Source organism: Silurus meridionalis, chromosome 28, assembly GCF_014805685.1.
Source record: "Silurus meridionalis isolate SWU-2019-XX chromosome 28, ASM1480568v1, whole genome shotgun sequence".
Taxonomy (NCBI): Eukaryota; Metazoa; Chordata; class Actinopteri; order Siluriformes; family Siluridae; genus Silurus; species Silurus meridionalis.
In genome coordinates this window covers 14717609-14727953 of record NC_060911.1, presented here as the reverse complement: position 1 = coordinate 14727953, position 10345 = coordinate 14717609, and the positions used below count along the sequence as shown (strand labels likewise).

The window sequence follows — 10345 nt, the reverse complement described above, 5'->3', positions numbered from 1 at the left end:
GGAGCGCTTGTGGTTATGTTCTCAGTTGTAGGAGTGCTTGTAGTTGTGGTTGTGCTCTCGCTTGTAGGAGCGCTTGTAGTTGTGGTTGTGCTCTCGGTTGTTGAAGCGCTTGTAGTTGTGGTTGTGCTCTCGATTGCAGGAGCGCTTGTAGTTGTGGTTGCGCTCTCGGTTGTAGGAGCGCTTGTAGTTGTGGTTGCACTCTCGGTTGTAGGATCGCTTGTAGTTGTGGTTGTGCTCTCAGTTGTAGGAGCGCTTGTAGGAGTGCTTGTGTTGTGCTCTCGATTGCAGGAGCGCTTGTGGTTGTGCCTCGGTTGAGGAGCGCTTGTGGTTGTGCTCGGTTGTAGGAGCGCCAGTTGTGGTTGTGCTCTCGGTTGTAGGAGTGCTTGTGGTTGTGCCTCGGTTGTAGGAGCGCCAGTTGTGGTTGTGCTCGGTTGTGGGAGTGCTTGTGGTTGTGCTCTCGGTTGTGAGAGTGCTTGTAGTGTGGTTGTGCTCTCAGGAGCGCTTGTAGTGGTTGTGCTCTTGTTGTAGGAGCGCCAGTTGTGGTTGTGCTCTCAGTTGTGGGAGCGCTTGTGGTTGTGGTTGTGCTCTGTAGGAGTGCTTGTAGTTGTGGTTGTGCTCGGTTGCAGGAGCTTGTAGTTGTTGTGCTCTCAGTTGTAGGAGCGCTTGTGGTTATGTTCTCAGTTGTAGGAGCGCTTGTAGTGGTTGTGCTCTCGGTTGCAGGAGCGCTTGTAGTTGGTTGTGCTCTGTAGGAGTGCTTGTAGGAGTGCTTGTAGGAGTGCTTGTAGGAGTGCTTGTGGTTGTACTCAGTTGTAGGAGCGCTTGTAGTTGTGGTTGTGCTCTCGGTTGTAGGAGTGCTTGTGGTTGTGCTCTCAGTTGTAGGAGCGCTTGTGGTTGTGCTCTTGTAGGAGCGCTTGTAGTTGTGATTGTACTCTCGGTTGCAGTAGCGCTTGTAATTGTGGTTGTGCTCTCGGTTGTTGGAGCGCTTGTGGTTATGTTCTCAGTTGTAGGAGTGCTTGTAGTTGTGGTTGTGTGCTCGGTTGTAGGAGCGCTTGTAGTTATGGTTGTGCTCTCGGTTGTAGGAGCTTGTAGTTGTGGTTGTGCCTCGGTAGGAGTGCTTGTGGTTGTGCTCTCAGTTGTAGGAGCGCAGTTGTGGTTGTGCTCTGGTTGTAGGAGTACTTGTGGTTCTGCTCGGTTGTAGGAGCGCTTGTGGTTGTGGTTGTGCTCGGTTGTAGGAGTGCTTGTGGTTGTGCTCTCGGTTGTAGGCGCTTGTAGTTGTGGTTGTGCTCTCGGTTGTAGGAGTGCTTGTGGTTGTGCTCAGTTGTAGGAGCGCTTGTAGTGGTTGTGCTCTCGGTTGTGGGAGTGCTTGTGGTTGTGCTCTCGGTTGTAGGAGTGCTTGTAGTTGTGATTGTACTCTTAGTTGTAGGAGCGCTTGTAGTTGTGCTCTCAGTTGTGGAGCGCTTGTGGTTGTGGTTGTGCTCTCTGTTGTAGGAGTGCTTGTAGTTGTGGTTGTGCTCTCGGTTGTAGGAGCGCTTGGTTGTGCTCTCAGTTGAAGGAGCGCTTGTGGTTGTGTTCTCGGTTGTAGAGTGCTTGTAGTTGTGGTTGTGCTCTCGGTTGTTGGAGCGCTTGTAGTTGTGGTTGTGCTCGGTTGTTGAGCGCTTGTAGTTGTGGTTGTGCTCGGTTGCAGGAGCGCTTGTAGTTGTGGTTGTGCTCGGTTGTAGGAGCGCTTGTAGTTGTGCTCTCGGTTGTAGGAGCGCTTGTAGTTGTGGTTGTGCTCTCAGTTGTAGGAGCACTTGTAGTTGTGGTTGTGCTCTCGGTTGTAGGAGCGCTTATGGTTGTGCTCGGTTGTAGGAGTGCTTGTAGGAGTGCTTGTGGTTGTGCTCTCAGTTGAGCGCTTGTAGTTGTGGTTGCTCTCGGTTGTAGAGTGCTTGTGGTTGTGCTCTCAGTTGTAGGAGCGCTTGTGGTTGTGCTCTTGTTTGTAGGAGCGCTTGTAGTTGTGATTGTACTCTCGGTTGCAGTAGCGCTTGTAGTTGTGCTCTCGGTTGTTGGAGCGCTTGTAGTTGTGCTCTCAGGAGCGCTTGTAGTTGTGCTCGGTTGTAGGAGCTTGTGGTTGTGGTTGTGCTCTGTTGTAGGAGCGCTTGTAGTTATGGTTGTGCTCTCGGTTGTTGAAGCGCGTGTAGTTGTGGTTGTGTTCTCGGTTGTAGGAGTGCTTGTGGTTGTGCTCTCAGTTGTAGGAGCGCTTGTAGTTGTGGTTGTGATCTCAGTTGTAGGAGTGCTTGTGGTTGTGCTCTCAGTTGCAGGAGCACTTGTAGTTGGGCTTTCAGTTGCAGGACTGCTTGTTGTAATCTCAGTTGTAGGAGCGCTTGTAGTTGTGGTTGTGCTCTCGGTTGTAGGAGTGCTTGTGGTTGTGCTCTCAGTTGTAGGAGCACTTGTGGTTGTGCTCTCGTTTGTAGGAGCGCTTGTAGTTGTGGTTGTGTTCTCGGTTGTAGGAGTGCTTGTGGTTGTGCTCTCAGTTGCAGGAGCACTTGTAGTTGGGCTTTCAGTTGTAGGAGTGCTTGTAGTTGTGGTTGTGCTCTCGGTTGCAGGAGCACTTGTAGATGGGCTTTCAGTTGTAGGAGCGCTTGTAGTTGTGCTCTCGGTTGTAGGAGCGCTTGTAATTGTGGTTGTGCTCTCGGTTGTAGGAGCGCTTGTAATTGTGGTTGTGCTCACGGTTGTAGGAGCGCTTGTAGTTGTGGTTGTGCCCTCGGTTGAGGGAGCGCTTGTAGTTGTGCCCTCGGTTGAGGGAGCGCTTGTAGTTGTGCTCTCGGTTGTAGTAGCACTTGTGGTTGTGCTCTCAGTTGTAGGAGCGTTTGTAGTTGTGCTTGTGCTCTCAGTTGTAGGAGCGCTTGTGGTTGTGCTTTCGGTTGCAGGAGTGCTTGTAGTTGTGGTTGTGCTCTCGGTTGTTGGAGCGCTTGTAGTTGTGGTTGAGCTCCCGGTTGTTGAAGCGCTTGTAGTTGTGGTTGTGCTCTCGGTTGTAGGAGCACTTGTAGTTATGTTCTTAGTTGTAGTAGCACTTGTGGTTGTACTTTCAGTTGTAGGAGTGCTTGTGGTTGTGCTATCGGTTGTAGGAGTGCTTGTGGATGTGCTCTCAGTTGCAGGAGCACTTGTAGTTGGGCTTTCAGTTGCAGGAGCGCTTGTGGTTGTAATCTCAGTTGTAGGAGCGCTTGTAGTTGTGGTTGTGCTCTCGTTTGTGGGAGTGCTTGTGGTTGTGCTCTCGGTTGTAGGAGCGCTTGTAGTTGTGGTTGTGCTCTCGGTTGTAGGAGCGCTTGTGGTTGTGCTCTCAGTTGAAGGAGCGCTTGTGGTTGTGCTCTCAGTTGAAGGAGCGCTTGTGGTTGTGCTCTCAGTTGAAGGAGCGCTTGTGGTTGTGCTCTCGGTTGTAGGAGCGCTTGTAGTTGTGGTTGTGCTCTCGGTTGCAGGAGCACTTGCGGTTGAGCTCTCAGTTGTGAGAGTGCTTGTGGTTGTGCTCTCCATTGTAGGAGCGCTTGTGGTTGTGCTCTCGGTTGCAGGAGCGCTTGTAGTTGTGGTTGTGCTCGGTTGTAGTAGCACTTGTGGTTGTACTTTCAGTTGTAGGAGTGCTTGTGGTTGTGGTTGTGCTATCGGTTGTAGGAGTGCTTGTGGATGTGCTCTCAGTTGCAGGAGCACTTGTAGTTGGGCTTTCAGTTGCAGGAGCGCTTGTGGTTGTAATCTCAGTTGTAGGAGCGCTTGTAGTTGTGGTTGTGCTCTCAGTTGTAGGAGTGCTTGTGGTTGTGCTCTCGGTTGTAGGAGCGCTTGTAGTTGTGGTTGTGCTCTCGGTTGTAGGAGCGCTTGTGGTTGTGCTCTCAGTTGTAGGAGCGCTTGTGGTTGTGCTCTCAGTTGTAGGCGCTTGTGGTTGTGCTCTCAGTTGAAGGAGCTTGTGGTTGTGCTCTCGGTTGTAGGAGCTTGTAGTTGTGGTTGTGCTCGGTTGCAGGAGCACTTGTGGTTGCTCTCAGTTGTGAGAGTGCTTGTGGTTGTGCTCTCCATTGTAGGAGCGCTTGTGGTTGTGGTTGTACTCTCAGTTGAGGAGCGCTTGTAGTTGTGGTTGTGCTCTCGGTTGTAGGAGTGCTTGTGGTTGTACTCTCAGTTGTAGGAGCGCTTGTAGTTGTGGTTGTGCTCTCGGTTGTAGGAGTGCTTGTGGTTGTGCTCTCAGTTGTAGGAGCACTTGTGGTTGTGCTCTCGGTTGAGGGAGCACTTGTAGTTGTGCTCTCGGTTGAGGGAGCACTTGTAGTTGTGCTCTCGGTTGTAGTAGCACTTGTGGTTGTGCTCTCAGTTGTAGCAGCGTTTGTAGTTGTGCTCGTGCTCTCAGTTGTAGGAGCGCTTGTGGTTGTGCTCTCGGTTGCAGGAGTGCTTGTAGTTGTGGTTGTGCTCTCGGTTGTTGGAGCGCTTGTAGTTGTGGTTGAGCTCCCGGTTGTTGAAGCGCTTGTAGTTGTGGTTGTGCTCTCGGTTGTAGGAGCACTTGTAGTTATGTTCTCAGTTGTAGTAGCACTTGTGGTTGTACTTTCAGTTGTAGGAGTGCTTGTGGTTGTGCTATCGGTTGTAGGAGTGCTTGTGGATGTGCTCTCAGTTGCAGGAGCACTTGTAGCTGGGCTTTCAGTTGCAGGAGCGCTTGTGGTTGTAATCTCAGTTGTAGGAGCGCTTGTAGTTGTGGTTGTGCTCTCGGTTGTAGGAGTGCTTGTGGTTGTGCTCGGTTGTAGGAGCTTGTAGTTGTGGTTGTGCTCGGTGGTAGGAGCGCTTGTGTTTGTGCTCTCAGTTGAAGGAGCGCTTGTGGTTGTGCTCTCGGTTGTAGGAGCGCTTGTAGTTGTGGTTGTGCTTTCGGTTGCAGGAGCATTTGCGGTTGAGCTCTCAGTTGTGAGAGTGCTTGTGGTTGTGCTCTCCATTGTAGGAGCGCTTGTGGTTGTGCTCTCGGTTGCAGGAGCGCTTGTAGTTGTGGTTGTGCTCTCGGTTGTAGAAGCGCTTGTAGTTATGTTCTCAGTTGTAGTAGCACTTGTGGTTGTGCTTTCAGTTGTAGGAGTGCTTGTAGTTGTGCTCTCGGTTGCAGGAGCACTTGTAGATGGGCTTTCAGTTGTAGGAGCGCTTGTAGTTGTGCTCTCGGTTGTAGGAGCGCTTGTAATTGTGGTTGTGCTCTCGGTTGTAGGAGCGCTTGTAATTGTGGTTGTGCTCTCGGTTGTAGGAGCGCTTGTAGTTGTGGTTGTGCTCTCAGATGTAGGAGTGCTTGTGGTTGTGCTCTCAGTTGCAGGAGCACTTGTAGTTGGGCTTTCAGTTGTAGTTGTGGTTGTGCTCTCGGTTGTAGGAGCGCTTGTAGTTGTGGTTGTGCCCTCGGTTGAGGGAGCGCTTGAAATTGTGCTCTCGGTTGTAGTAGCACTTGTGGTTGTGCTCACAGTTGTAGGAGCGTTTGTAGTTGTGCTCGTGCTCTCAGTTGTAGGACTGCTTGTATTTGTGCTCTCGGTTGTTGGAGAGCTTGTAGTTGTGGTTGTGCCCTCGGTTGTTGGAGCGCTTGTAGTTGTGGTTGTGCTCTCGGTTGTAGTTATGTTCTCAGTTGTAGTAGCACTTGTGGTTGTACTTTGAGTTGTAGGAGCGCTTGTGGTTGTGCTCTCGGTTGCAGAAGCGCTTGTAGTTGTGGTTGTGCTCTCGGTTGCAGGAGCGCTTGTAGTTGTGCTCTCGGTTGTAGGAGTGCTTGTAGTTGTGCTCTCAGTTGTAGGAGCGCTTGTGGTTGTGCTCTCGGTTGTAGGAGCGCTTGTAGTTGTGGTTGTGCTTTTGGTTGTTGGAGCGCTTGTAGCTGTGATTGTGCTATAGGTTGTTGGAGCGTTTGTAGTTGTGGTTGTGCTCTCGGTTGCAGGAGCGCTTGTCGTTGTGCTCTGAGTTGTGACAGTGCTTGTGGTTGTGCTCTCACTTGAAGGAGCGCTTGTAGTTGTGCTCTCGGTTGTAGAAGCGTCTGTTGCCACTGTAGGTTCAGAAATTAAAGTGAAATAAAAGTTTCTAAAAGTACAGAATGTTATTAAAAAGCAATATATTGTAAGGTGCAAACTGACCAGAAACCTGATTGACACGTATAGAATCTGCAGTAATGTTTAAATCTGTGGCGTTTGCGGCATTAACAAGGACATCTGTAATCTTGCTGTTAGTTTGGGTGTCAGCAGTTTTATTAAAATCAAGAATGGATTCTGCTACAGTAGAACCACTCCTACAAAACAATCACAGTTAAATACAGGTTTAATCTACAAATCATTAAAGTAAAGAAAAAGTATTCAGAGTAGTGTAGTAATATATTATTTCTCACCTAAATTCAAGAATTCTCATTCGGATGAAGTTTGAAAAGGAATTTCTGTAAATTGGTTCAAGCTGTAAAATATAATTAGTTGAAAACAAATAGACATTTCATAAAGCCTGAGCTCATCTGCATTGGCAGTTTAGTTCTGTCCTTTTTGGACCTTGGTATTATTAAAGCTAACGAGTAAGTCAGATACAGACACAAATATTCGACTTGTCATATGGCAGTGGAATTTTTCAGGTAGTAGTTTATTTATTTTGTTTAAAAATTAAAATGTTTTGTAAATTATTTATCATTTCCATCACCAATAAAACATACCGTGTTAATGATTCTTGCAGCTTTGTTTTTAAACTCATTAGAGTTGGGATCGGAGAGAGCTTCAACAAAGGGATCATTCATGCTGAAGGTCAAGTTAAATGCTGCAGCCACTACTGAAGGTGTTGTAGGAGCGCTTGTGGTTGTGCTCTTAGTTGTAGGAGTGCTCATTGTTGTGGTTGTGCTCTCGGTTGCAGGAGCACTTGTAGTTGTGCTCTCGGTTGTAGGAGCGCTTGTGGTTGTGCTCTCGGTTGTAGGAGCGCTTGTGGTTGTGCTTTCAGTTGTAGTTGTGCTCTCAGTTGTAGTGCTTGTAGTTGTGGTCTCAGTTGTGCTCTCGGTTGTAGAGCGCTTGTAGTTGTGGTTGCTCTCGGTTGTTGGAGCGCTTGTAGTGGTTGTGCTCGGTTGTAGCGCTTGTAGTTGTGGTTGTGCTCTCGGTTGTAGGAGCGCTTGTAGTTGTGGTTGTGCTCTCGGTTGTAGGAGCGCTTGTAGTTGTGGTTGTGCTCTCGGGTTTAGTAGCACTTGTGGTTGTGCTCTCAGTTGTAGGAGTGTTTGTAGTTGTGGTTGTGCTCTCGGTTGCTGGAGGGCTTGTGGTTGTGCTCTCGGTTGTAGGAGAGCTTGTAGTTGTGGTTGTGCTCTCAGTTGCAACAGCACTTGAAGTAAAGCTTTTAGTTGCAGGAGCGCTTGTAGTTGTGCTCTCAGTTGTTGGAGCGCTTGTAGTTGTGGTTGTGCTCTCGGTTGTTGGAGAGCTTGTAGTTGTGGTCTCGGTTGTTGGAACGCTTGTAGTTGTGGTTGAGCTCCCGGTTGTTGGAGCGCTTGTAGTTGTGGTTGTACTCTCGGTTGTTGGAGAGCTTGTAGTTGTGGTCTCGGTTGTTGGAGCGCTTGTAGTTGTGGTTGATCTCTCGATTGTAGGAGTACTTGTAGTTATGTTCTTAGTTGTAGTAGCATTCGTGGTTGTACTTTCAGTTGTAGGAGCGATTGTAGTTGTGGTTGTGGAAGCGCTTGTGGTTGTGGTTGTGCTCTCGGTTGCAGGAGCGCTTGTGTTTGTGCTCCCAGTTGTTGGAGAGCTTGTAGTTGTGGTTGTGCTCTCAGTTGTAGGAGCACGTGTAGTTGTGCTTTCAGTTGTGCGAATGCTTGTGGTTGTGCTCTCAGTTGTGAGAGTGCTTGTAGTTGTGGTTGTGCTTTCGGTTGCAGGAGCACTTGTAGTTGTGTTCTCGGTTGTAGTAGCACTTGTGGTTGTGCTTTCAGTTGTGGGAGTGCTTCTAGTTGTGGTTGTGCTCTCGGTTGCAGGAACGCTTGTAGTTGTGGTTGTGCTCTCGGTTGTAGGACCGCTTGTAGTTGTTCTCTCGGTTGTTGGATTGCTTGTAGTTGTGGTTGTGCTCTCGGTTGTAGGAGCGCTTGTAGTTGTGGTCGTGCTCTCGGTTGCAGGAGCACTTGAAGTAAAACTTTCACTTGCAGGAACGCTTGTAGTTCTGCTCTCAGTTGTATAAGCGCTTGTGGTTGTGCTCTCAGTTGTAGGAGCACTTGTAGTTGTGGTTGTGCTCTCGGTTGTTGGAGCGCTTGTAGTTGTGGTTGTGCTCTCGGTTGTTTGAGCGCTTGTAGCTGTGATTGTGCTCTCGGTTGTTGGAGAGCTTGTAGTTGTGGTCTCGGTTGTTGGAACGCTTGTAGTTGTGGTTTTGCTCCCGGTTGTTGGAGCGCTTGTAGTTGTGGTTGTGCTCTCGGTTGTTGGAGCGCTTATAGCTGTGATTGTGCTATAGGTTGTTGGAGCGTTTGTAGTTGTGGTTGTGCTCTCGGTTGTTGGAGCGCTTGTAGCTGTGATTGTACTATAGGTTGTTGGAGCACTTGTAGTTGTGGTTGTGCTCTCGGTTGCAGGAGCGCTTGTCGTTGTGCTCTGAGTTGTGACAGTGCTTGTAGTTGTGCTCTCGGTTGAAGAAGTGCTTGCAGTTGTGCTCTCAGTTGTAGGAGCGCTTGTGGCTGTGCTGTTGGTTGTTTGAGAGCTTGTAGTTGTTGTTGTGCTCTCGGTTGCAGGAGCAGTTGTGGTTATGCTCTCAGTTGTAGGAGCACTTGTAGTTGTGGTCTCAGTTGTGCTCTTAGTTGTAGGAGCGCTTGTGGTTGTGCTCTCAGTTGTAGTAGTGCTTGTAGTTGTGGTTGGGCTCTCAGTTGTAGGACCAGTTGTAGTTGTGCTCTCGGTTGTTGGACCGCTTGTAATTGTGGTTGTGCTCTCGGTTGTAGGAGCGCTTGTAGTTGTGGTTGTGCTCTCAGTTGTAGGAGCGCTTGTAGTTGTGGTTTTGCTCTCGGTTGTAGGAGCGCTTGTAGTTGTGGTTGTGCTCTCGGTTGTAGGAGCGCTTGTAGTTGTGCTCAGTTGTAGGAGCGCCAGTTGTGGTTGTGCTCAGTTGTAGGAGCTTGTGGTTGTGCTCTCGGTTGTAGGAGCTTGTAGTGGTTGTGCTCTCAGTTGCAGGAGCGCAGTTGTGCTCTCAGTTGCAGGAGCACTTGTAGTTGTGGTCTCAGTTGTGCTCTCAGTTGTAGGAGCGCTTGTGGTTGTGCTCTCAGTTGCAGGAGCGCTTGTGGTTGTGCTCTCAGTTGTAGTAGCGCTTGTAGTTGTGGTTGTGCTCTCGGTTGTAGGACCGCTTGTAGTTGTGCTCTCGGTTGTTGGAGTTCTTGTAGTTGTAGTTGTGCTCTCGGTTGTTGGACCGCTTGTAATAGTGGTTGTGCTCTCGGTTGTAGGAGCGCTTGTAGTTGTGGTTGTGCTCTCAGTTGTAGGAGCGCTATTAGTTGTGGTTGTGCTCTCGGTTGTAAGAGCGCTTGTAGTTGAGCTCTCAGTTGCAGGAGCGCTTGTAGTTTTGCTCTTGGTTGTAGGAGCGCTTGTAGTTGTGCTCTCGGTTGTAGGAGCGCTTGTAGTTGAGATTGTGCTCTCAGTTGCAGGAGCGCTTGTAGTTGTGCTCTCAGTTGCAGGAGCGCTTGTGGTTGTGCTTTTGGTTGTTGCAGCACTTGTAGTTGTGGTTGTGCTCTCGGTTGCAGGAGCGCTTGTCGTTGTGCTCTGAGTTGTGACAGTGCTTGTGGTTGTGCTCTCACTTGAAGGAGCGCTTGTAGTTGTGCTCTCGGTTGTAGAAGGGTCTGTTGCCACTGTAGGTTAAGAATTTAAAGTGAAATAAAAGTTTCTAAAAGTACAAAATTTTATTAAAAAAGCAATATATTGTGAGGTGCATACTGACCAGAAACCTGATTGACACGTATAGAATCTGCAGTAATGTTTAAATCTGTGGTGTTTGCCACGTTAACAAGGACATCTGTAATCGTGCTGCTAGTTTGGGTGTCAGCACTTTCATTAAATTCAAGAATGGATTCTGCTACAGTAGAACCACTCCTACAAAACAATCACCGTTAAATACAGATTGAATCTATAAATCATTAAATTCAAGAAAAAGTTTTCAGAGTAGTGTAGTAATATATTATTTCTCACCTAAATTTAAGAATTCTCATTCGGATGAAGTTTGAAAATGTTTTTCTGTAAATTGGTTCAAGCTGAAAAATATAATGAGTTGAAAATGAATAGACATTTCATAAAGCCTGAGCTCATCTGCATTGGCAGTTTAGTTCTGTCCTTTTTGGACCTTGGTATTATTAAAGCTAACGAGTATGTCAGATACAGACACAAATATTCAACTTGTCATATGGCAGTGAAATGTTTCAGGTTGAAGTTTATTTATTTTGTTT

The 10345-nt window shown here is 48.4% G+C and overlaps 1 protein-coding gene across 1 annotated transcript; it reads right to left on the bottom strand.

Moving 5' to 3' along the window:
• Positions 1-492: 492 nt before the first annotated feature.
• On the bottom strand, positions 493-10111 carry LOC124381204 (mucin-5AC-like). Its single transcript, XM_046842622.1, has 8 exons — positions 10092-10111; positions 9582-9702; positions 6984-7091; positions 5673-5732; positions 4434-5366; positions 2739-3369; positions 2004-2624; positions 493-518 (listed from the first exon to the last, which is right to left on the bottom strand). Exons 1-8 carry the CDS (start codon positions 10109-10111, stop codon positions 493-495), a joined length of 2520 nt encoding a protein of 839 aa, XP_046698578.1.
• Between the last annotated feature and the right edge of the window lie 234 nt (positions 10112-10345).

Excerpts from the sequence above, each read along its gene's own strand:
- LOC124381204 (XM_046842622.1), bottom strand. The coding sequence starts at position 10,111 with ATGAGAATTCTTAAATTTAG. Across the intron at positions 2,625-2,738 it reads AAGCGCTCCCTCAACCGAGG|CTACAAGCGCTCCTACAACT; the intron begins GCACAACCACAA and ends CCGAGAGCACAA. Across the intron at positions 519-2,003 it reads AAGCGCTACTGCAACCGAGA|AGCACAACCACTACAAGCGC; the intron begins GTACAATCACAA and ends TCCTACAACAAG.